We start from the raw sequence: 26,574 nt of genomic DNA, 5'->3' as shown, positions 1-26,574 counted from the left end.
TTATATCTAGTTCTATCACATTGTGCTTGAGTGCTCTGATACCCAAATGACTGGGTAAGAGGGAGGAGGGAAAGAAGGAACCAGACCTAATTTCTTCTTTCAAGTTTTCCACTTGCCTCAAGGTGGAGGTCGTTCTACCTATCCACAATTGCATTTCTGTAATTTGCAGCTTCTGATTTATTTCTCAAACACTTTCTAATACTGCTCCAGGAGGAACTGTTGACTCTCTCAGGGGTGGAGAGACCTTGCAGAGAGATCTTGACAAATTAGAAGGCTGGGCAATCACCAGCAACATGAAGTTTAAGAAGAGCAAGGGCTGGATTCTGCACCTGGGAAGGGACAACCCTGGCTATACGTACAGAATGGGGACAAGAGGCTGAAGGACAGCCCTGTAGAAAGGGACCTGGGGGTTTGGGTTGGTAGCAAGTTGAATATGAGCCAACAGTGTGCCCTGGCAGCCAGGAGGGCCAACTGTATCCTGGTTGCAGGATGGGGAGGGTGCATCGGGTTGGAGAGGTACATCGGGCACAGCATGGCTAACTGGTCAAGGGAAGGGATTGTTCCGCTCTGCTGTGCGCTGGTGTGGCCTTGCCTCGAGCACTGTGTGCAGTTTGGGGTGCGACAGTGTAGGAAAGACATAAAACTGTTAGAGAGTGTCCAAAGCAGGGCTGAAAAGATGGTGAAGTGTTTAGAGGGCAAGATGTTTGAGGAGCAGCTGAGGCCCCTTGGTTTGCTCAGCCCCGAGCAGAGCAGGCTGAGGGGAGGCCTCATGGCGGCCTGCAGCTCCCTCACGAGGGGAGCGGAGGGGCAGGCGCTGAGCTCTGCTCTCTGGGGACAGCGACAGGACCCGAGGGAACGGCATGGGGCTGGGACAGGGGAGGGTCAGGCTGGGGGTTAGGGAAAGGTTCTGCACCCAGAGGGTGGTTGGGCACTGGGACAGGCTCCCCAGGACAGTGGTCACGGCACCCAGCCTGATGGAGTTCAGGAAGCATTTGGGCAATGCTCTCAGACATAGGGTTTGATTTTTGGGTGGTGCTGTGTGGAGCCAGGAGTTGGACTCCATGATCCTTGTGGGTCCCTTCCAACTCCAGCTATTCTATGAATCTGTGATTTAGATGCTTGTTTGGATCAGATCCAAATACCATCACTAAGGCTGAACAAATACAATAGTATACCACTATCCAAACTGATACTTCGTGGAGGCACGATAAATTTTTAATGTTCTCCTGTTCAGGTAGTGCAGTTTTGAGAGTGAGCTCCTTTCTTAAATAAAGATAGCCATTGAAGTAAACAGGAAGAACTAACAGTATTATCTTAGCAGAAATACAGCCTTAAGCCAATTCCTACTACTTGTAAACCATCATCCTTTTTCTTAATTAATTAATGAAGGGAAATTACACAAGTAATTTGATTTGATTTTAGTTTCTCTAAATAAGAACATGAGAATGGTTTTATTGATTCAGAATTAGGGGCCACCTAGCCCAGTACCTTATATCCCATACAGGCCATAAACAGACACGTAGGGAAGAAAAAGAATAGGATAATCATATAATACTTTTTTCCCTAATGCTGTCATTGCTTCCAAGTTTAAAATTAAGTAAAATATAACAAGTATTCACATTTATTGTCCTCTGAATTCTTCCCCTTTCAATAGCAGAGCTTCACAGGCTTCTTCTGTGAAAAAAATCTGTCTTCGCTGTCACACAAGTAACAAACTGCAAAACTGAAACAAAAGGAAGCTAGATGGTTTGGCAAGCTAAATAGCGTTTTGTTTCTAGGTGGCCACGTTCAATCAAAACTGCAGTAAATGTTTTTGAGGTGTGTGTTGGTATATAAGAAATGATTCCAGCAACGTAGAGGTCCAAAAATATATTATAATTGATACTCTTATTGACCATTTCAGGAGTGAGGGTAAAAACTACAGGGAAATGGTCTATTTTATGCTCTCTCCATTCAATAGCAGCCTTGCTGTCTGCTTTGCAACTACGTCAGCAGCACCCTGGGTGGAAAGCAAAAGTGCTTCTCCTGGCTTTCAGTGCAAGCTCTGTAGTTAAATAGCGCTCTTATAAATGCAGCACATTGAACGTTAAATCCCACTTAAGTAAGAAGAAATAGCACGTTTATTTTTAAGCATAATCAGTATAGGAAAAGTGGGTATAAACAGGACTGGAGCAGTTAAAAAAACACTGTTAAAGGAAAGCATGTCTGCACACTTCTGCAAGTGTTAAATGCAGAAGAAAGCATCGATCTTGGTACCTTACTGGAAATTTGTCTTTGAGTCTATTGGAAATTGGCTGTGAATATTTCACTTCATCATTGAAAAGAAGTACAAAACACTCATAGCAGAGCCACAAAGTTCTGCTATTGATTTTGTAAAACCTAGGGAATAACAAAAAATTGTCTGAAAAAGAAAACAGACAATTCCCTTTCCCTGTAGGAATTTGTAGCAATGTCTTTCTAATACAGATGGGAATAACCACCAGAACTGTTTTCTGGCATCTTAAGCTATGAAGAACTCCATAACAATTTTAAAAGTCACTTTGAAATTCAGAGGGTAGAAAAGGGCAGTGATCATTAAAGTACTGGTATGTTCAAGAGGTGTTTTTTTTTTGTTTTGTTTTTGTTTTTGCTTTTCAGAATCACTGTAGAGGATTGGATTAGGTTAGCCAAGTTGATACCATAGCTGGCTATGGATAGAGTGTGCTTTAAAAAGAGGTTACTGCATCACATCTATAGAGGTGACTATTGCAGTTAGCAATTTTGACGTAATTTTATGCTGGGCAACCAAAAAAATAGCATATGGGAGGTGACCTTTTCTATGGTAATTGAGGGATTAGTACCTTTCCATGGGATTATTTCATGTGAAAATGTAAAATCTACTCTTGCCTCTTTTGTCTCTCTCCTTTTTTTTTTCTTTTTTTTTCCAGACAGTTGATGGTAAAGACTAGGTTATCTGCAAAATATTCAATAAAATGTACTGCTGATTTAAGAGCTGCTTCTCCTTTGCTTGAGATGGAATATTAGTGTTTCTCAACCTCTTTCCCTCTTGTGAAATGCCTCTGAATCTTTTTTCTTCCACCTTCCACAAATGAGAACATCCAGAATAGCAATTTAAAAATCAGTGAGACAGTATCTGCCTGTAATTATATACAGCTATGTTTTGTGGCTCCATTGCTGAAATAATTGAAAAGATCATGTGCTGATACAGCTCCTTGTAAAAATCCTTTCATAGCTGTTGTATAGTAGGGTTAGATATAATTTCATGAATTGTTTTAGAAAACAATAAAAAGAAATATTTTGCATAGCAGATAAGCTGTAGCACTTTCTCGAAAACTGAATGACAACTGTAAACTGAATGACTTCACCACATAAAGAAGCACACAAACATTTCTTGGATAGTCAAAGGAATATAGCAGTGGGTGTTTGCCCTGAATGCGTGTATGCAAGTGCCATGATAAATTAAGAGATGTGCCAGAAAGAGTGACTTTAGAGAAGACCTACATCCCTTCCTACCAAGATTTAAATGCCTCTGCTACAGTGTTCTTTCATGTGACTTGAATAACTGAATCACATACCCTAATGTGCATGTGCACTGAGCTGTTTTGGTGGGATAATGAAAGTAAATTTCCACAGCCTGCATCATAAGTGCCATGTTAACAGATGTGTGTGTACCAGGGCTGCCTCTGGTCGTTGTCTCTGTACCTGAACCTGACATGGATTAACTGGCTCAAGGTTCTGCCCCATCTCCTGGAGGTCACTGCCTTGCCATCACCTTGGCTCCCAGCTCCCAGTCCTCATGAAGCAGCTTGCCCTTGCTGTTCCCTGGCACCTGCACTGGAAGCAAATCCTTGGTTGTTGGCCCAGGTCCCATGGCAAAGCTGTCTGAGAATGTCTTTGGCAGTTTTTCTTCTGCCAAAGTGATCAACAGTATTCCCTACCTCTGGTTTGCCTCCCATGAGGGTTACTTTTACATAAATATGTGAGCATGGTCCAGGAAAGTGATATTTTAGTGTCACCTCACATTCACTTGCAAGCCACCAAAATGGCTTTTGACTCTTGTAGATTGTGGAGTAAGATGTTTGATGGTCACATGTAGCTCACCTTGCTCTGAGCTTTCTGCTGGCGCTGGCAGTTCTGGGACAGGTCAGGGCGGTAACAATTATACTTCCTTGAGTTCTCAGCTCATTAGTGTTTTATGCTATTGTTGTCTTAAACTATGCGAATGTACTACTGGTTAAAAAATTCCTCCTCTGTCCTCAAACTCAAAAAAAGTTTGGTTCACAACTTTGCAATAAAGTGCTTTGTTTTTCGCCTTCCTTGGTCCAAGCTGGTAGTTTACAAACTTATATAATGAGGGACAGGAATGTGCAGAAAAGTTGTTAATAGTGAACTTACGACCTTTCCTTTGGGAAAACTATAAAGCAGAAAGCTTTATTTTGCTGAATGTGCTTAAAAAAAAAATTAAGGGGGGAATACTTCTGTTATTTTTGTTCTGTTTTGTTTCCATGTATTTGATGTCAGTATGCAGTCAGTGGCACTGATCTCTTGTATAGCGGAAAAATACCTAAAAGAAAAGCACAGAAAAGGGATTTTACTCACTGGAGCTGATTTGGCGCACCCATGCGACAGACTAGAGACTCATAGCAAGCTCCCTGCAAGTCGCGCTTGGTTGCTTCAGGCAGGAATTCTTTTCAGGCCAAAATCAGGAAACAGTTTTAAAAAAAAAAAAAAAAAAAAGTTAGGATCAAAACCAAACCAAAAGCAAAGAAATACCGGGGTACCTAAATTTAAACTATGTAAAGTGCTAATAGGATTTTTCTAGGTAAACCTTCCATGTGTTTGTCTGCAAGACTGAGGCATTGGTTTGTAACCAGGAAGAGGCCCCATAATACACAACTATATGGGACTGCTTAAAAGCTCAAGAGCACAAATTTAACTAGCGAAAGCAGCGCTCTTTTCATAACAGTATGTTGCTATCCTTGTGGGAGCAGATAAATTTTTAATACGTTGAAGCCGAAGTTAACATCAGGATGAAAAGTTTGTTGGTCAGTCTGTTACCTTCACTCTGTAGGTTAGATTATTTATTAAAAGACCATTGCAGTATCTGTGAATAGGAACCTGACTAAAACTGGAAGAGCCAAAATACAGCTAAAATTTGTTGCAGTCCTTTTTTAGACGTTCTCATTTAAGTTTTCCTAAGATGAATACATTAAAAAGTTTCTGTGAAAATCAGACTGGTGACATTAACGATCATTACAGATCAGACACTAGTGATTCATTTAATGCTATCTGTACTGTGCCGATAACAAACTTCCACATTTTATATGAATTTACTGCTTAAAAAGGGAATTGCTGAAAATGATAGCTCATTCTTTATGCACAGACTTCATTTGCTTTTCTCACTGACTTGGATGAGATGACGCAGTCTTCTACATCCCTGTGTTGTTGCCAGCAGGATTGAGTAGTTTGTTTTGCCAGCAAGAATGCCATCTGAGGTACTGAATTTTGTGGTGTCTTCTGAGGTGGTACCCATCACCACCTGGAATAGGGACTTTATAGTGGGAAACAGCATATTGCTCATTACGGATGGCCCTAATTCCAAAAAGGAAAAATGCTTTCAAGTCCCAGTGTGTCAGCTGAAGCTGCAGTTGTTCAATGGTTTTGAAAATCGGGCAAAAAGAATTTCAAGTTGGAAAAATTAATATTTCAAAAAGAGCCACTGTCCCAAGTCACCACCAAATGTAGTCAAGGCTACATTAGAAAAGGTAATTTAAATTAAAGTCATTTCTTCCAGTTCAGTGCTTTGCCATTATTATTTGCCTGAAGACTCTGGCTGTGTTTATCTTCAATATTATTAACTTCAATGAACTTGAATGCAAGCATTTTAGCTGAGTGTCTCATCGAAGGGATAGCTTCTTAATCTATGAATTCCCTCTCCAGTGCATCAAAATAAACCACAGATGGTAGATATTTGGAAATTAATGATGATCTATAGATTTGAATTTGTTGGATTAACACTTCTGATGCCAGCTGGAAATTAAAACGTGCTTTTAGTACTGTTTATATGTAAAGCAGGCAATTATCCTTTTTTTTTTTTTTGTAACTATCAAATTTGATTAATAATTAACCTAGGTTATTTTCCTGTAAAAAAAAAGGACTCCAAAAAGAAGCATTTTATTTCATTTGCATTATTCTTGTTCACAGAAAATGGATACTACGAGCTGTACTCACATATTCATAAGAGATCCAGCATCCGCTGGGAAAAGGGAAAACAATTTGAGATTTAAAATCCATTTGCTCATTAAAAAGAACATTTGTTCTCTACATCGTAATTTTTTTTTTTTTAGTTTGAACAGTTAAAAATAATTTGTCTTTTTTTTTTCCAATAGATGCAACAGGTGATTTTGTTCTCTCCTATAAAAATTGTGTAAAAATCTGCAGAATAAGTTGTAATGATAATTATAATAGTCAGTTCACTGTTACTAAAAGAATAATTATTGCTGAGTAACTTGAAACTTTTTTGTATATTTGGCATGTGAGAAAGATCTATAGTGAAGGATAAGCAGATTATGCCTTTGAGGAAAGTGTTCTCATTGCCTAATTGAATATATCCTTCATTTTATCTACTATAGAAAAAAAAATTACCTAACCTTTCCTCTTGTATGCATCCTCATTGTTTTAAAATTAAGAGCTTCCATTGCTTAAGTGCTTGTACGTGGAAGCACAAACATATCTAAATTTACTCTCTTGTGTAGGCCAATTGAATTAACTTAGCTGCACATTTGAATAATAGAAATGCACATAATGATCAGTAGAACAGGGAATCAGGCACATAAATTCATTTAGAAATCACATGTGACTGTTCACTTGAGAAAACAATTTGTAGCTTTCTCTACAAAAAAGAAAAATCAGACAAATAGGATCCAAAAAAAGGGCAAAATGTTAACATTATTACTTTGAAACAGTGTAATTTGTATATTAAGACCAAGAGTGTGATTTCTACATGCATGTTTTAAATTATTTAGTTAAGAAACGAAGATGTTTCTGTCCTGCTGAATGAATGCTCTGCGAGTCATTCCAGAAAAAAAAAAAATAGTACTGGATAAAATCCATTATTTATTCTTAAGTCAGTTTCTTCAGAACAGATTTAGAGCTGAATATGGCATGCTACTGAATCATTTCATGAAAAATAACACTTCTTCTTTCTTTACAGTTCAACGGAAGAGCAGTTTCACTGGCAAACACAAGGTAATGTACTTATCATTAGAGTACTACATATATTTCCTACCAGAGTGGTCATACTTCCAAAAGAAGGTAGAGGGGAAATCAATGTGCATTTATGCAGGGGTGTTTTTTTGTTTGTTTGTTTTGTTTTTATTGCTAGTGTGTGAAAACTACCGAAAAAAATGGCAAAACTTGGCAAAAGTTGTTAGGGTTGGCAAAAAGGACACCTAGAATAGTGCAGTCTTTCAAGAGGGGGCATTGCTGAACACCTCTAGCTTTTTCTTAAGGTGAGACCTGAGCTTTCTCAATTAGCTTTTATTAATCCAAGGCCACACTTTCAAAAGATGGCATAGTTTTCCTGGATCAATACGACCAGCCTCCTGTAAACATGTAATCTTGGTGTGTTCTCCATTTGTTCATCAGCTGTAACTGTACATGATCGCATGCAACTGGTTTTAACTTTTGCCTTTCTTTCACTTTTTTGTGTTGATGTTATTACAGATGGTCAGAAGGATATAGAAGATGAGCTCACTACTGGTCTGGAGCTGGTGGACTCCTGTATTAGATCACTGCAGGAATCAGGGATACTTGATCCACAGGACTATGCAGCCAGTGAAAGTAAGTTGCTAAAAATGTGCTTTTCAGAACCCAGAAGTATTTGGAGAATTTTATTCTTTAAAACTAAAAATTGGGACATTTTCTTATAATGTTTTTCCTGATTATTTTCTGATGCTGGCAGAAGACAATGTATGTGTAGTTGCCTCCCTGCATTTGCAATTTTATTTTTGATTTTGTTTGTAATGGAGAGAATTTTATTGGAAGTTTGTAGGCAAAATCCCTGTGGAGTATATTTTAAGGAATATATTTTGTAATTGCAGTATGGCTGTACTACACTGTGAGGTCATGACACAAGACTTCAGCATCACCACTGCAAAAGTAACTTTCAAACAGCATAGTTTCAGTATGCAAAAATAATATAATGAATTGTAGTGTGGTGGTGTGAGTAATTCTAATGTCACTTCTTAAACACTCAGCCATCAGGTAGCTGGTACTCCTTAACACTATGATTTTCAAATTGGTAAACAGACAAAAGCAGTTAGGTGAACTTCTTAAGGATGATGCAGAGAATGCCAGCTGTAGCAAGAAAGCTGGAGCCTTTTCTTAAAGGTTGGTGTACTGGTCATTTAGCAGCTCTTCTGTTTGCAGAAGCATGCAGTGAGTGGATAGATCCTTTGCTGGGATCAGCAATTTAAGGCTAACCAGTAGCAAAAAGGAGTGAGGGACATGCCACCCAATATATAAGTAGAGCAGATGTCTACAAGTGTTTGTGCTCATAAGTTGCATACACTGAGACAGTTTTCCCACAGGCTGACACCTCTGTTAGGAGATGTAACCCTAGACATTGAATAAGCAGGTTAATTCCCTATTTTCCATTACTTTTTTTCACTCTCCTAACTGATACACTGTTCCCTTCTGCCACAAAACATGTGCCCTTTCCTTCACTGCTGCTCCAGGCATTACCTTGACCTTTCGATTTTCTCTAGTATTCCTCTGTATGTCCTTCTCTCTGCTCCCTTGAGCCGTCTTTGTTTTTCTTCAGTCCCCTGCTGCCCAGTACTCTGTGACTGAATGCCATCTTTCAAGGTAGTTGTCCAAATTCAGCTTCCTCAAAAACAAAGAGGATGACTTCCCCTTCCTTGGAAGGGCTAATGTGACAACCGCCTTCTGCACAGCCTCTCTAGCAATGGTGAATCGTCACCTGAAATGTCAACATCATTTCAAGTGAAAGCAAGGCATTGATTGCAAGGCAGAATTTTAATAAGTCAGAACATTTTTCAGAATTATTTTAAAAGAAGAGTTGCAGTAAAATTCACAGCTGACAGTCCTGGAACAGTAGGCAATTTTTCACTTTTCATGTACACAAGATTTCTGGGTCTACAATGTCATCAACAGTCTTGGTAAGATGTTGTTTGATCTGAGCAAAATCTTCTGTTGAGAAAGCATGATGTAACAGTATAAGCCCTTATAATTTGCTCCGTTTTTTGTTTATTCCCTTTTTTTTAATTCATTTGGGGGTGAGGAGAAACAGATTGAATGACTGACATGATTAGGATTGTCTTCATACTGTGATTCTGTAGAAAAGTAAATCTGGGTGGATGGCAGCAGAGGAGATTGGTGGCAGGGAGATCCTAGCATGGATGGGCATTTGGCAGAAACTGGATGAAGAGGTGAAAACTTAAGAAAAATGTTAGGGAAGGATGAGGGCAGTAAATGGAAAGAAAATGGGTAAGTGAAGAAAACTAGTACAAAAATTTCTGAGGAGTATCACCAAAAGATAAGACTCAAATAGGAATGTAGATAGGAAGGAGAATAAGGAATGTGGGCAAATGGAAAACAGTGATGGAGAAGAGGAGCAATAGAGATGGACTGTGTGGGGAACAAGCAGGAGAGGAACTGAGATTTGTTAAAGCAGGAGGACAGAGTTGGAAGCTGAATTTGCTTGGTTGGATGGTTTGTTCATGGGATCAGGAGATAGGTGCAAAGAGAGTGAACAACAGGGTGATGAGAATGACATTCAAGAAATGAGATGCTGATAGAGTTATGGACAGGACAATAGCTGTCCCTAAGAAATACAGACTTGGAGAGAACAGGCAGATGCATGTGCTTACAGGGGAGCAGGCTTCCCCACAGAGTTGTAAGCTTGAAGCTCTTCATTGTTAGGAAATATCTGTGAAGCTTTTGTCAGTGTACAATATTCCTCTGTTTAGGCCTCCCTCATAATGAAACTACATTGCTATTTGCCATTTATGGTTGTAATTAAGAGTCATATATATATGCCAAAGCCAACAGTCGCAGCTCTGCTAATCACTCATAAATGCAATTAGGATGTCATATGCTGGAGTTTCTTTTTGGTTGGGTGGTCTTTTTTCAATTTAGAATAAAACATCATGGACACATCAGACAGTTAAAATGTTACTGTGTTTGCAAAGTTAAAAGTAACAAAGTCAAGGATGTCTGTACAACATAATTTGTCTTTCTTGTGACTGCATTACACAACAGTTATTATCACGTCCTGTTTTGAACATTATCTGTCCATGCCTCATTTACTCCCAAAGATAAGGTTCAGACTGCACAGCATACGGAAGGGGGATTCCATCTTGAGCACTTCTAACTTTTCTAAGCAATGAGTAGAATGTATTTGCTAAATGAAAACAAAAATCTCATATTTGGCAGTTCAACTTCTCACTTAAAATTGACTTTTATCTCTTTTGCATCCCAAAGTTCTGATGTCATAGCTGTGAAATCATTCACATTATCTTTTCCTGATACCTAGTTTTATTCATTAGTGGATTGTTCACAGGTGTGTTGAGGACAAACATAACTAACTAACCTATGGAAGCAGTGTCTCAAACATATGAATAGTGGTATAAAGGGAAATTTAAAACTTACTCTGAAGTGTCTTACAGTATTTGTATTTCGTAGGCACTTTTTGTCTTAATTCCTTCAGTCTCCAAATAGGAAGTGAGAAAAATGTCTCACTTTACAGGTAGAGAAAGCATTGTTTGTGATGCATTTGAACTAAATGTTGAGTGTCACTTAGTAGTCCACCAGGGCTCTGTTTTTTTCTCTGTGTTGGACAATCTTCAATGAAGGCCTGAGGTCATGCTGTGGAGAATGAGGCTACTGCACAACAAACACTGAATATGTTTGCACTGTGTGTACTGTCCATAAGGCAAGGAGAGAGGGGAGAAGCAGTGGTTCATAAAAGGCACCTTGGTCTGGCATCTCCTAACTTCAGAGGTCTTGAACTTGCAATTTTACTTAATTTTACTTCTGCATTTTGAATGCATAACTGTATTTTACATCACTAGGCTGACTCTGAGGAAGCATTTCTAGCCGGCCATGGCAGTTCTAGACTAGTTGAGGCAGATTTGTAAAATATTCATAAGAAAGCTTGCCCAGAGATGTGACCACAGCTTCTTTTTCTGAACTGTGCGCATCCAGTGTAACAAGCTAATCTATGAGTAGCTCTACCTTTGTAGAGGATTAGTGTATCTGTAGTCTGAATCTTTATGATTCAGTTTTACGCACTCTGAGTTTCTCAGAATTATTTATAAAAAGTGGTCACATAGCAGGCACAGGCAGTTGTTATAATTCTCCAAATCCCAAATATCATGCCTACTATTCCTTTACTAGCAAATAAAAGCTGTGGACATAGGCTAACAAGACACATCACATGAAAGTGGCTTACACAGGAGGTCTGTATATAGCTAGTGGTGCTTGCTAATTATCTTTGCTGAATGTGAATCAGCAAATAGACACATGTACAGGTACCGCTACATAAAACTTTTATTAATATGGGCCAAAACAAGCAGAGCGATTAATGATTAATTTTTTGAAGTAATTAGTGTCAGACAAAGTCACACAGATTCATACCTGCTGTATTCTCTCAAGTTTTCTGTGGTTGTCTGTGCCTGGCACAAGGCTGTATGCATCTGATGGGTGCTCCTGCACTGTGACCCATCTCTTTCTTTTGTCTCAACTCAGTATAAACTGGCTTCCCAGAAACACGTGTTTCTACTTAGAAACAAACAAATAAAAAGTAAGGAAAATTCCAGAATTGTGAAGAAGGCTGCAGCTGAGTTAAGACCTCAACCTGCATATCCTTGTCCAGCTTTCTGTACTGCACCAAATCCTTTGTCTTTGCATAGCTGTAGATCAGTCATCGCCGTATCACTCCCATTTACATCAAACAGGAGCTGACATGGTGTCAGACGGGAGTTCAGATCATCTTGAGTGCTTGTGGGGATGCCACCAGCAGAAGGCCAGCAGTCCACGCATACCCTCCGTCCCTGAGGGTGGCAGGTATGGGCTGCTGCTAATGGCAGTAGCCATCAGCTACTGCATGTCCCAGGGACCAGCCAGGTCCCTTGGTGTGCTGTTGTGACACTCAGTCCTTCTTCCTGCTTGTAAGTAGCTGTAACAGCCCGTGTGGCAGCCTGGAGCAGACAGCAGAGCTGTCTGTTCCTCTCTGAAACTATTCCTCAATCCACCGTTGTCCCTCTCTGGTGGGGCCCCAGAGTACTGCTTTTGCATGGATGAAGATAAATACCAGTCACTTTGAATAGGATCGGGGGAAAGGCCAGAGGTGTGGAAGCCGAGTTTGGTCGTACAGAAGACTCTGGGAATGGGTCACAGGAGAGGGACAGGAATCCACTGTAAGTCTAGGGACTGGAATCACTGGAGACAGAAACATGAAGAGGAGCAAAATTTAGATGGGCTGGGGAAGAGCATTCAGGAAAGAGCTAACACTTTAATGTTTCAGACAGACATAAGACACAGAAGCGTTGAGAGGTGACTGTAGGTCACGTTTTGTGACGTACATTTTGTGAGAACTGAGTATGCATTGTGGAGACCATTCATTAATATTTTAGATTAGAAAGCTTGGAAAAATGGAGGGTGAAGGAAAAAAAAGGCACTTTTTTCCTCCCCATCACTGCCCCACTGTCTCAAATCGAACAACTACTAAAGGTTCATTCCTTTTACTACCTGTTCATTATGCCTCCATTTTTTTCCCCCTACCGTTACATGTAAGAAAAATTGAAAAGCTGGAAAGGTTCAGGGAAGGAAGGCGAGTAAACACAGATATACAACTGTGGGCGAAGAAGGCTGATTGCTGGAGAACATTTTTCATTACGGCCTGATAAGGTCACAGTCTGGCCTGCAGATAGGTGGGAAAGGTCCTGATGAACTGTCTGAGGCACTGAGATGTCCATCCTCTGTGACACAGAGAAGCTGGAGGCCTCTGAGCGATCATTACAGACCAAATTGCCTTTTCCTGCCCATGTTTGAAAGTTTGCATTTTAAAGATGGGCAGTGTGAGTAAGAGTGAGATCAACACGGAACGAGAGGAAAATTTTGGTCCTGTATTTTATACTATTCCTTCCCACTAGCTGCCCTTTGCCCCTGCCTCTGTGGTTCATTAGCATGCCCCATCATGGACTGCTTGATACTGGCGTAAAAATCGGTTCTGAAATAATTAGCTGAGGCAGATGGAGTCCTTACGGACCTGTACGGCTTGCAGCAATGAGGAGAGGCAATGGTTACTCGATCTGTCATGGCATTAGCAAAATGAGGGCTAGGCAGACTACTGAGATTATTGAGCAAATCCATTGGCACTTTCTTCCTAACTTAAACCACAGGCTCAAATGTCTCCTAATCCAAAAGTCTCTAATTTTAATTTAAGGTATCTATACTTTTATCTTTCCTGCTATTTCCTTTGCTTTGCCTCCACAAAATGAACCTAAGACAGGTCTTAAAAGGATTATGGAGTAGATTTATGGAGCTTTTGGCGTTTAAGTTTCTAACTGAAATGGAATCATCTCACCAGTTATTTTTCACTTGCTTAATCACTTTATGTGGAAACCCTTCTTCTTTGCTCTCTAAATAGTTCCTACAGACTGCAGCTACAGAGTTTTTGTTGACATGAATCATAAAAATTCTTGGATCAGCGTGACATGGCTGCAATTGTCTGATATTTTTAAAATGCTACATTCTGAACTTCAATTTATAAGTATTTGGTGTTAGAATTGCAGTTTTCCCCATCTGACTGCCAGTACTCCAGACAATTTTTTTTCACGGTTTCTGAATATATTTTTGTTTACATCTGTGACCCTATTGCCCTATGCTCAAGATTAATTGCAGACTGATAAGGGAATAAATACAGTGTAGATTAAATAACACTGTCTTCTTGGCTATCGCCATTTCAGAGTGCACTTGTTACATGTTAATAAAAATGCAGGCAGTTAAGGACATCTCAGCCCTTCCGGGGAAGAAAAACCATGGCTCACCACAGAGGACTCGGCCTCATGATATATGAACTCTTTTAGTCCCTTAAAACTATTTGCCCAAAATGCAGCCTGGATGGATAGTAGTACCATTTAGATGTCGCTTTTTTTTCCTCTGAAGAATGAAAGATGTTACATGAACAGATAATTTTTATCTCATGAAATTATATATAATTGTTGTATTAAACAGATGTGGTTTTCACTTAACTAAGCTGCCTAATTCTGAGGCTAAAAAGATGGGCTGAGCTCTTATTTTATTGTCTTAATTCATTTTTGTTTCAGCAATTTTTTACAATAACAGAGATCCTCCTTACTCAGTGCGAAAGCAGATGTCCCAGTTTGAAAGAGCACTCCTTGTTCAACCTTTATGATTTTCATCTTTTATCAGCTGCTTTATTCATAGATATTGAAAATGGATTGAAACAAAAAGGCTCTATTTACACAATGAATGTGTAAAAAGATGTGTGTTTATGTGTTTTCAATCCCATAGCTCTTGCTTTGTGAAGTTGCCACCTGTCAGATGGCTGACATGCTGAATGAGATGAAATTTGGCATCAGTGGACCTCACAATTTGTTGATAGATGAAGTTATTTCCATTTCATTATCTACTCTGAGTGCCAGGGTGATCCAGCTGAGTCATTCTTTGTGCACACAAAGGAGGTGTTCTCATGGGATCTCCTGATAAACATACACACTAATAAAATCATGTGCTCTTTGAGTATACTTCAGAAAAGAAAATCACCTTGGCAGTGTGCGTGCCCCTCTTTAATTTTAGAAATTGAATTTTTGGAGTAGCGGTGGTGTAAGTGTGCAACAAGGGTCACCTCACCTTTCCTCCTACTTCTCTTTCCTGTTGCATTAATGCAAACTGGGCAGTCTGACTCAACAGTTCTTAGCTGCAGATAAATCATGCCAAGTATGAGGCCTGAGGAAATTCTGATTTATTGATAAAACATCTGACAGTATTTTAATATATTCAGAGTAAATACTTACGGATGGATATTTTGGATGCCTCTCCATCCATCTCTTCTAATACAAACCTTTTCAATATATTGGCTTCAAAACTCTGGGGTTCCCAAGTCATCTTTGCCCAATTTTTAATGAAGTATAGCCTCTAAAAGGTGGACAAACACAAACGCCTTTTGTTAAAGGGTGGTCTCAGTTATTTGTGGCATGTTCTCACAGAGAAAGTTGTGCACAAATTGTCTAAACTGTGAATAAAGTCCTGTCTTTTGGAGCAGTTCTTAAATAATTAGATTTCTGAGTAACAGGGATAAGATGTTGCTTCCTTTATCCTTATCCACCTTCCCTTTCTGTCCCTAGTCGCCCTAAATATGAGCATAAAATAATCATCCTGTCGTTTAACATTGTAATAGCCACTGGCCAGCAGTGAAACCAATGCCTACAACACTGAGACCTGGTCCCGGTGGCAGTCCTCAGGGGGAGCTTAATGTCGTTACAGAAGAGCTGACCATGTAAAGTTGCTGTGTATTCATTGCTAAACCCTGTTAAGACGTGAGGATCTGATATTACGGAGCAAGCCCTAGTGCTGACCCAAGAGCCAGCTTTTACATCTCAGAATCAATGTTTACAGCCAGCGCTGCCTTTGGAAATGCTCTGTCAGCACCAAGCATCTTTAGCTCGGACTTCATTTTTTTATCCTCTGTCAGAGGCTGAGTTCAAAAGTGTTGAGAGTAGCTCCGGATGAAAAGATGCAGTTCAAACACCGTCATTACATACTCTATACCTTCCTTTGGTCACCTTTGCTTCTTTTCACTGGTATCAGCACGCTAAGATTTGGGTAAAACAAGCATGTCTTCGCTGCTAGCATACTGCATCCAATTAAATTCATGCCAGTCTTCTCACTTCAAGAGTGTGAATTACTTCTTTTTTTTTTCCCTTTTCCTTAATGGTCACTTCCCTTATGCAGGCAGGAGAAGGCCACTGCAAAGAGTCAGGCTTAGGAGCAGAGCCACATCAGGGGCTCTCACCACCAGCAATCCTGACAGCCTTTGGTATCTGTTTCATCAGCTGTGGTCTGCCATGGCTTTCAGGCAGTGGGGTGTTACGGATTGTAACTCGGGTCCAGCTATCTCACACTGCTGAGATCCTCAGCCTGTCTTCAATCTCACATGCGATTGTTTTCCAGCAGGAGGCCTGGGGAAGGCTAAAGGAGCCAGCAGCATTCAGGGAAGCTGTTTCTCCTTTTGCTTGTTCCTCAGGGCTAGCACAGGGGTTGCCGCGGGCACCCTCCTGTGCGTGACACCAGCTGCCTAAGTTTTTCTGCAGACATTTTATAGACCAGTAGGGTGCCCGGGTGGATTTGCATGCTTCTCAGGGAGAGAGCGCTAGAAGGCACTGGCAGAACTCTTCAAGACGTGACAGTCCAGTATGTTCCTGTCCTGTTGGATCTAAATGCTGACTCCATTTTAATCTCTCTGTCTAGCCTTCTCCTTTCCTGTGCTCTCATCCTTTGCTATCCCATCTTTCCATAAGCCACCCATTCCTGTCTTACCAAACCTGTATGCCCATTACTTCCCTTCTTGCTTCAGTTTCATCTTCTTTTCCAGTTCCTTTATCTTTCTTTTCACAAATCATGAAATAAAACCTCAGTGCCCTGTCCCCAAAACAAATGCTTACTCACCCTCAGAGAAAAAAAAAAATCAAAACACACTTTCTGTATAAAAGTGGCCTTGTAATCCTCACTTTTTACATGTTTATCTAACTTCAGGCTAAACCACATTGCTCATTGATGTGTCATCTTGCAAGTCCAAAGGTAATACTATGACAACATTACAACAAAGTCATTTGTAATTTCCCTCCACTTCAGTACAGCAACCTATCGTCTGATTTCCTGTTTCAATGCAGTCACGTAGAACGTGTCACTTAGGGTTCCCTTATCTTAAGTTGTGCCTACATGATGAAATGGACTTTTTATGCATCAATCCCATACTGATGGAATATTACTTCATATTACTTCACGTCTGAGCTTGCTTGTCCTGAGATGAGTGTGACTTGGGTACGTGGTGTCATTTCATGCTGTGTAAGTGACTTACAACCCTTGCCTAAATAAAACAACCCTTTAAAATCTAGCTTTATTGCTGTGCTTCAAAATGTGAAAGTTGAATTAACACAGGAGTAATAACAGCTGGTAAAGTATATATAGAGGGGGAGAATGGAAAGGTGAGAGCACTGAAACCAGGAAAGCAGGAGCAATTAGTAGTAGCTTCAGAGATGGAAAGGAGGTAATGATCACCTTGTAATGATTAGCCTGTGGCAAATTCAAATCCTGCACAAGTAACCAGGTGTTCCCTCATCCACTGCAGGAAGCAGTTACTGAAACTCATTAGAAAGTGACAGTGACTTATGGTAGCATCTGTAGAAGCAGAACGTAGAAAGATTTTTGGCATCTGAACTGGCAGCACGGAAGTACATCAGTAAATATTTTGTCTGTAGCATGGGCCAGGAAACAAGTGCACCCACATCCTCATGACAGACTGATAAAGCACTCACCCTACTCGTGCCGTAGTGGTATGCCAGCGCTCGCGCTCTCAGCACAGTTAGAAGTGCCAAGAGCTGCACAGCTCTGTGAACTACCCACGCCAGCTCGTGAGCACGAAACCGGTCTGCAGATACGGCTGTGCAAAAGAGGTAATTGGCTTGTTGGCCTGTGCGAAACGTGTGTGGAGCAGATCATCTTGGCAGGTGTGGTTTTGGCCTTAATGTCTTTTGTGTTACGTGGAGTTGACAGAGCTCTCAGTGAAGTAGGATTCCTGTGACTTGTATGATAACACAGAGTAAGGAGTCACCTCCGTTTTTTTCCATTCTGGAGTTAGAAATGGAGAAATGCATTTTGTGAGTACAACATGGCAGCACAGGGTGGTGCATATTCATGGACACTTAACGGAAAGAAGAAGCAAAAAATAAAGCAAGAGAATCTTGGGTGCACAAGGAGTTTGCTGCAACTATTTATCTGCAAAGAACAACTTGCAAACTGCTGCTTGTGCTGGAGATGTTGCATAGGTGAAATATGGGTGTCTGGTTATATTTTCATAAAACCTCCACCCAAATGCACAGAGAAGTTTTAGGTGGTGTTTGTCTTCAACCCACGTAGATTGGGGCATACCTTCTGTTTTATGGCTTGGGTTTTCTGGCATATGAAAAAAATTCTCATAAAATTTTGACCTTGTTGACTTACTTGTTAGTAAGCTGACTTCCGAGGCAGTGTTAAATACATTCTGAGCTGGTTCACCTCAAATAGCCATTTTCATTTGTGGACAGAAAAGATTCAAAATTTAAGCCTATGAAAGGTCAGGGAAAAAAAAAAAAAAGGAGTTCTACTTTGCACATCAGAGGAAACCTATTCTGTGCTAGTAGTAAAGTTCATAGAACAAAGTAATAGATGTAATGATACCTTTTGGTATCAGATCCAGATATCCGTGAATGGTTGTATATGCTTTGTAGCCAGAAGCTGCCATGTTTGTTTTTGGTTTTGTTAACAGCATAGGCTAAGTCTATCGGAAGAGATTTGTCTAATTTTTTGATTTCTGATAATGCACTCAGCTTTCATGTGAGTCATGCTTGTGTGATGTCTGTAACCATCTGATTTTATTTCCTAGAAATAAAAAGGGAACACTTCCGTTCAATACTATCAATAGCAGCCTTAGGCTGTGCTGGGCAGAGAGGGCGATTAGGAACACTCAAAATTGACAGTTGGTCTTCTAAGGTATAAAATGCTTCCAAAAATTAAGGTTTAATCATACAAAAGATGTTCTTAATTTACTTGGCTTTTTTTTCCTGTAAACCAAGCACACACTCCATTTTAAAAGTGTATATTTCTTGCAAAATGGGAGATAGGTTGACAATGAAAACATAAATTTTACAAAATGCAATTAATTATGCCAAAATTCAGTGTTTCCCAAATGGAAGTATGAGACTTCCTTCCTAGTCAGAGATTGCTGTCTGCGTAGCTGCACACTGTGAATCTTCCTGCATGCAAGTTTCTTCTTGTGGTCACCTTCAGAAACATATCTAATCCTGTCCCAAAAGCCCAGTTTGGGTACTGTTCTACTGTTGTTCCATAGTCTGGTCTTTTAATAGACAGGAAACTTCTGTTACACTGAATACTGTGTGACTTCTGCCACTCCTAGTATTGCATACCACCTGTAGAGTTTCACAGAAGTAACATCACCATCAGCAAATCAGGTTATTTGTGGAAAGAAGAGGTTTATACTCCTGGTGTAATTCACATCATGTCTACCTTAGCCCACTGACAAGGTTTTGTAGGCAGAGGCTCCTCATGAAGGTGTAACACGTGCCAGCAGAAATTTTCCTGCCAAAAAACTGTCTTCCTGTCCTCCTGTCATACGAGGAGTGGCTGAGGGAGCTGGGGTTGTTTAGCCTGGAGAAGAGGAGGCTCAGGGGAGACCTCATCACTCTCTATAGGTACCTTAAAGGAGGCTGTAGAGAGGTGGGGGTTGGTCTATTCTCCCACGTGCCTGGTGACAGGACAAGGGGGAATGGGCTAAAGTTGCGCCAGAGGAAGTTTAGGTTGGATATTAGGAAGAACTTCTTTACGGAAAGGGTTGTTAGGCATTGGAATGGGCTGCCCAGGGAGGTGGTTGAGTCACCATCCCTGGAGGTCTTTAAAAGATGCTTAGATGTAGCCCTTAGTGATATGGTTTAGTGGAGGTCTTGTTAGTGTTAGGACAGAGGTTGGACTAGATGATCTTGGAGGTCTCTTCCAACCTAGACGATTCTGTGATTCTGTGAAAAGAGTTCCCGATCAACCTTACACATCCCTAGACAGAAGGCTAGAGGAAATTACTTTTCCTCTTTGTGTCCTCTGTAAATGCAATTGAGCTGTTATCCTTGCTGCCCATCTTTCACCCAGGCTCTTTCTATCCATTGCTCCTATAAAGCCCATCATCCTAATGGCTAATGATAAATTATGGCTTTCAGATAATATCTGATTTCAATATGTGCAGAGTTTAGCAAGCTATTTCATAAAATATGATTAATCTTCCATGAAAGAAGTTGTTTAATCCTGAGGTCATTTAAAAATTTGCAGTAGTAGCTTATCCTTGTTTTTAATCTAAATTTCAGACAATTCTTTTTTCTATAAAAGTCGAAGACAAGGGGAACTTCTTTATCCTGAGTTTAAATATGTTTAAACCTATTATTGCTTGTTCCTTATCTTTAGGTCTTGATCTCTAACATCTCCAATAATTTCTTTCATTCAAAACAGAACTCCCAATTTTTTCTTACTATCAAACTTTACCAAGTATTGCTTATGAAAGAATATTCATCTGTCTTGCATTTCGTACAAACATCTGGAGTAATGCCATGTCTGGATGGATATAGAAAGTAAAACATAATGCTCTATCTGAGTAAATAACACTGAGCTTATTATTTCAGGGTTGCTTTAGGCTTTGCTATGTTGCCTTGTTCTATGAGTCTGGGATTTCATATTTGCCACATATGCTTCCTAACTTTCAAACAACTTTTATTTTATCTCACTAGAAATTCTATTACATTCATAATGTACCACCTACAAATTTTTGTTATCCATGAAGAAATTCTTCCTCTTTATACACTTCCTCACTCAGTTCAGCTATTTCTGGTTTTCTTCTTGTCCCTCCCAGGTGCACAGTTAGTGAATTTAACCACCGGGCAGTATGGGTTTGCAGTAACATGCTGGAGTCCTGATAGTCGGTGCTAGTGCTTGTTATCCAGCAGCCTTGATTGCAGAGCTGCTCCAGAGAGTCATTGACAGAGGAATTTCTAAATGGCTTTCTCACTTCAGGTCTTAACAGTTTCCCACTACTTCTTGTGGATGTTTGTGGTGCTTTGCTGTCCCACACAGCAGTGATTTATTATTTCAAATCCTAACCAAAGCCTTCTGTTTTTCTGTTACAATAATACCCGAGTTTTTATCGGCATAAGCATATGATAACTAGAATGCAATGAAACCGTTTTCTGTTCCCAGTTCACCTACTCTTGAAATAAAGTGATCTTTGTCTTTTATTCTAGCAGCAATCAGGTTAGAAAGAGAGTTAGAAGGGATATCCTTGTATTGTTCCCTCGCATAATGGTATCAGCCTAGTTTTTACATCTTTTCTCCAGATACATATCATTTATAGGTTCTTGGATGAAAATGAGCTTAGGCTACATTTCTGAACACATTCCACCAAATTCTATTTTCCTGTACCTAAAAATGTGTTCTGTAACAACACTACAACCCTTTTCTGTATCTGTAGGTAGAACATAGCCTTCCTAGTATTGGTAGAGCATGATATTGCATATAAATTACTTTCCATTTCTGTAAAACAAGTTCATTTTCAGTGTACTTGTTTGAGAATGCTGCCTCTCATCTAAGGAGATATGCTTGTTTCATAACAAGGGAGCTACTTTAATATAAAGTTTATTACTTATTCCTTCAGTTTAGGTATGTGTATGCTTTTTTCCCCCCTTTTTTCAGCTTTGTGCATTACTAGATCATGGAATACCTGTGTTATGTTGCAACTGTGACATTCTTTATTGTAAAATAGAGGTTCTGACATCTGTAATATTTAGTATGTCCTAGAATATAGATCTTGAAATATTTTCCTAGTACTGTCCTTTATTTGAACGGAAAGTGGGGAGAATGCCTGCTGTTATCATTATATCACAGCTACTTGTTATCTTCTGTCTGAGATGTGACTAACAGTTAAAGTCCTTCTTTTCCTACAGAATGTTTGACCTGTCGTAGCTGACTGGACTTGTCTTCATCAATACATTTAATTTTTTCCTCCTTATTTTTTCTCATGTCATTTTATGCATAGTAAGCCCCTGACTCAAGCCCATGTTGATGGCTGAGCTATATTATCTTCTTCAGATTTTTATAATTTCTTGTGGTCTAATTTTTCCTTTTTCTGTCTGTAATAAAGAAAACATCTTCTTTTTATGATTCCGCAAAGGTCTCCCTTCTAGTTCCCATGGCTTTCCCCACAACTGACCACTGCCTCTGCTGCTTCCATCTACACTCGTTGCAACTTCCACAGAGACTAGGAAATAGGGAAGAGAGGAGAGAAGTCTGCACTTAGGTAGCAAGGTGGCTGTTCCTTGCCATCCTGAGCAGTCCCCTACAGGGTTTCCCTCACCTTCCCTCCACTCAATTCCTCAGCTTTCCAGCGCTGTCCAAAATCATCTCAGCAACAGAGAGTTTCTTCAAAGAATGTTTCAGATGATCTCGAAAATAAGGCATGCTGAAGTGGAGGGTTTTAAAACAAACGGTCTTTGCTCTTCTGTTTTTGAGGGAAAATTTACTCCTGGTCCTAGCCTGATTCTGGGAGCAAGACTTGGAAAATAGGAGACACCAATGAGATGACAAAGAATTTAGTATCACTGGAAACGGGTCTGTCTACCTTGTCTTTAACTATCATCCCCTCTACGCTACCATCAAATATTGTGGAAACACCTTTTCAGATTACCGTCAAGGGCTCTCCCTGTTTTTGTTGTCCTTTCAGTCTAGTTTCAGGATTTTCCATCTTCCCAGCTAAAGCTGAGCAGTCAGAAACTGAACGCCCACTCTACAGATACCTGACCTGATTATTTAATTTACTGAATTTGTTTTAATCATACATCTCTTTGCAAAACTGGGCAACAAATACAACCAGGCATTCGGAGTGGTTAGCAACTACTCTGCATGACTATACACACTTAAACAAAGAAAAGTAGGTTGTAGGGTCGGAATCAATATTTCACACTGAAACTAAATGACCTAAGAGGAAGAAGGAACAGTAAACAATGACTTTTGGTATTTGAAATCCTTAATTAGGCCTATATGAACACTTAGAAGATGATTCCTCTAGCTGGAATGTGAGGCACCTCAACCTATTAACTCTGTAAATGAATGTTTAAAGGACATTAAAGGAGTTTCGCTAGTGCTTTGTTTCAACTCTTACCCAAATGAGCAAAGCAGGTTGAAGAATGTGTGAAGTGATTAATTACACTAATTAAAAACACTTTATTTACACTTACTCTATAATTTATCATTACTACTTCTGTCAGTTGATCGAAGGTGAGTGAAGTGTTGTTTATAATTGGTATGTGAGCTAATTAAATGTTCGTTCTAGCATGCTTTGGTCTATTTCCTTTGTCAATTAGAACTGGCATTGCAATAGATGATTGACCAAATGGAAATGTATAACACAATAATTGTGCTCCAGTTTACTACTTAATTGGAGAGGAATTGTGCCTCAGTAATCCAACTGGGTTTAAATCTTAAGCAGAGAAAACATCCTGCTCTTTCCACTCGCATGATATTTTCACTGGAAACTTCACATGGAAAACTAAGTAACGAGCATGTAATTATCTCATGGAGGCTGACTAGGTGTAGTTTCTGTAGTTTGTAGTACAATTATTTTAGCCAATTCAGAAGTAATTATTGCATACATTTAGTTTACTGAATTAATCATGCCCTTATCTTTAATAAATATAGTACTGTATGTAACTTGTCATTATATGGTAATTATTTCATCATTTAACAGCTAACAGATAATGTGTTATTGAATACTTATTACACGATAGCTTTTGTTCTGTAATACAAAATATTAGTTCTGTTTAATAATTCTTTTTTTTTTTCCTATCGAAGATTGACCATACAATAGCTATATTGCATGAACTAAAAATATATTGACTTGTCATGTACGGTGAAGCTCCAATTTCTAAGAATTTCCTATGTGATGTATTCCATGAGATACTGCAGTCTACTTACTAGGAAATGAGTAATTTTTCAGATGACTGACTGGCAGACAGTAGGGATAGGCTGTCATTAATGCCACCACAGGGAATAATTTCTTTGGTTTCTTTTTGTGAGTTCCTCCTTCACAATAATCCCACATTCTAAATCTGGCTATTTAGTTTTGTGAACCAGCAACACTACAAGATAAGGTTAAAAAAATATATAATAATTAAGTTATCTTAGATTATAATAAAGTTAATCCACAGACTCCTACTATCTTACCTGGCTGTCCTGTAAATAAAAATACATCAGTACCAATACTGATCGTACCTAATTCTTATCAGATTTTACATCACATATTTATTTCTAAATCCTCACTCAGGATATACTAATATTGCAAATAGCAAAATTTAATAGGCTGTTTTTCTTCCCTCCACCTCTAATCAGTGTAAAGGTATTGCACCAGCCTCTCAGCACTTCATGTCTTCTCAGCACTTACGAAAGTTAACTGCTAGAAATGCTTAACTTCTGACACAGTTAAGCTCCTTGGACTCCAAATTCCTAGTGGGTTTCTTACATGAGATACTCTTTTGCTTATGACCACTATGGGATATGATCTGGAAATCACTGCTACTGCATATTCACCAGACAGGGACCTTCTGAAAGAAGGGAAGAGAACACGTCATGACTCACCAGCTGATTCCCATTTGTAATTATTTTTTCCATTGTCTTAGAATTCACTGGTAGAGCCAGAACAGTACCTGCCAGTACCGAGAAGTATCTTATTATTCTGCTGTTCTGAAACAATTCTGTCTGTATGCAAACACTCACTGTACAAGAATAACTTATTTTAAAAAGAAATCAAAATGGAAATTTTGGTTCTTGCTCTTTTTTTTGTGTTATGTGGTTGGCTTGGATTTTTTTTTCATTCTGAATGTTGGAAGAAGGAAGAGGAGGTGGCCTGAAGAAAGCAGAAAGGGCAGGCACAAGATTTGATTTCCAAAGAAAATATTGCACTTAAAAATAAAAGGACAAATGTTTTCATTTTTTTTTTCTTTTTTTTTCCCTACTTTTGACACAGGCTTAGATGATTATAATCAGGACTGTTTGTGTGACTTTGATTTCCTGTAACCAACTGTTACTATGATTTCATTGAATTAATAATAATCTTATCATTTAAGACCGTTCACTTCCTTGCTTTGGTTTTTAAATAGCTATGCTTCACCAGATTGCAGCATTGCACATTGTGTTATCATCCAGAAAGAAGTACAATGGCTTGAGGTGAAATCCTGCCATGCACCACCTTATCCTCTACAGGTAAAGGGCTCAGTAACAGCCCCAGCTGTGCCTGGTGAGGCTAATTCTGCAGCCCCACACTTCTGCAAGCTCTGTGACCAACCCTTGCCAGAAGCTGCGAGGTGCTGCACAGCTTCTCCTTCATCAGTGGTTTGTGATGGAGTCTATTAATCAGCAGCTTATATTTATAGCCATAAACACCACACTTAATGCCATAAATCAGCTTGTTCACTATAGTGCCAGACTCTGCTTATTTTCTGGAGTGTGTCCAGAGACGGGCTACGAAGCTGGTGAAGGGTCTGGAACACAAGTCCTATAAGGAGCAGCTGAGGGAACTGGGGTTGCTTTGTCTGAAGAAGAGGAGGCTCAGGGGAGACCTCATTGCTCTCTATAACTGCCTGAAAGGAAGGTGTGGGGAGCTGGGGGTCGGCCTCTTCTCACAGTGATAGGACTAGAGGGAATGGCCTCAAGTTGTGCCAGGGGAGGTTTAGGTTGGAAATTAGGAGAAAGAGTAATCAGGCATTGGAACGGGTTGCCCAGGGAAGTGGTGGCATCACCATCCCTGGGGGTGTTCAAGGAAAGGTTGGATTTGGTGCTTAGGGACATGGTTTAGTGGGTGATATTGGTGGTGGGGGGATGGTTGGACCAGATGATCTTGGAGGTCTTTTCCAACCTTAATGATTCTGTGATTCTCAAATACAGTGTGGCAGAAAGGCAAGTGTAGGCCTTGGTGCTGCTGTCCTTAGTGGTGGGACTCAAAGTAGGCCAGAGTCTACTGGGATCTGCACCCCTTCCCTGTTGATCTTAAAGTAAGCGTTCCAGGTACTAGCAGGTACTCTGAAACTCTTAAACTATTAAGTTTTTAAAGGAGAAAAAATAATAACCTATAACACAACTGACTTTAAAAGCAGTGGGTAATACAAGCTAATGAAAAGGGCTTCCAAAGAAACTTATCCCCTTCCCTCACTCTCTGAATGGGTGACTCTTTTCATCTAACCCTGCCATGCCTTCTAGCACCTGGGTTTCCAGGCCGTGAAGGAAACTCCCATTTGCCTTCTCTGATTCCTGGAGAAGTCCTCTGCTCTCCTTCACCCCTGAGGTTTCCCTGTGGGTTGGCTCCCTGCTGTAGGAATGTCCTTCATCCTCTTCTGTTCTCTTCTTGTCTGGCCTTCTCTGTGCTCCAGAAGCTTTCCCCAGCTAAAGTGCACTTTAGTTTCCCAAGCAAGGTGCACACCCAAGAGTTCCTCACCAAGCCCCAGGTTACAGCAGCCGTGGTGAGGAAGGCAGGCAGCCTGGCCACTGTTCTGCAAGAGGTGAAGAGTGTATTTTCTGCAGAACATGTCCACCAAACTGAAAACAAGTAGAGGGTTAATTACTGAACCCTGCTCCATCTTTAGAAGTTGGTCCACAGTGGTGCCTTCTGCGGCGTGATGGCTCTGACTTAGTACAAATGTGAGAGGAAATTCAGGAAACTATTTTAGT

The 26,574-nt window shown here is 39.9% G+C and overlaps 1 protein-coding gene across 10 annotated transcripts in view; it reads left to right on the top strand.

The window, feature by feature from the left end:
* Positions 1 to 26,574, top strand: part of CTNND2 (catenin delta 2) — a 644,756-nt gene that overhangs the window by 332,706 nt on the left and 285,476 nt on the right. For all 10 annotated transcript variants that reach the window (XM_083825789.1, XM_083825793.1, XM_083825790.1 and 7 more), the window contains 2 exons: positions 7,214 to 7,248; positions 7,726 to 7,842. In XM_083825789.1, coding sequence (XP_083681915.1) covers positions 7,214 to 7,248; positions 7,726 to 7,842 — 152 coding nt within the window. The remainder of the gene's footprint in view (positions 1 to 7,213; positions 7,249 to 7,725; positions 7,843 to 26,574) is intronic.

This window comes from Anser anser, assembly GCF_964211835.1.
Source record: "Anser anser genome assembly, chromosome: 2".
Classification (NCBI taxonomy): Eukaryota; Metazoa; Chordata; class Aves; order Anseriformes; family Anatidae; genus Anser; species Anser anser.
The sequence above is the reverse complement of the archived record's forward strand: the minus strand, read 5'-3'. Positions and strand labels throughout refer to the sequence as shown.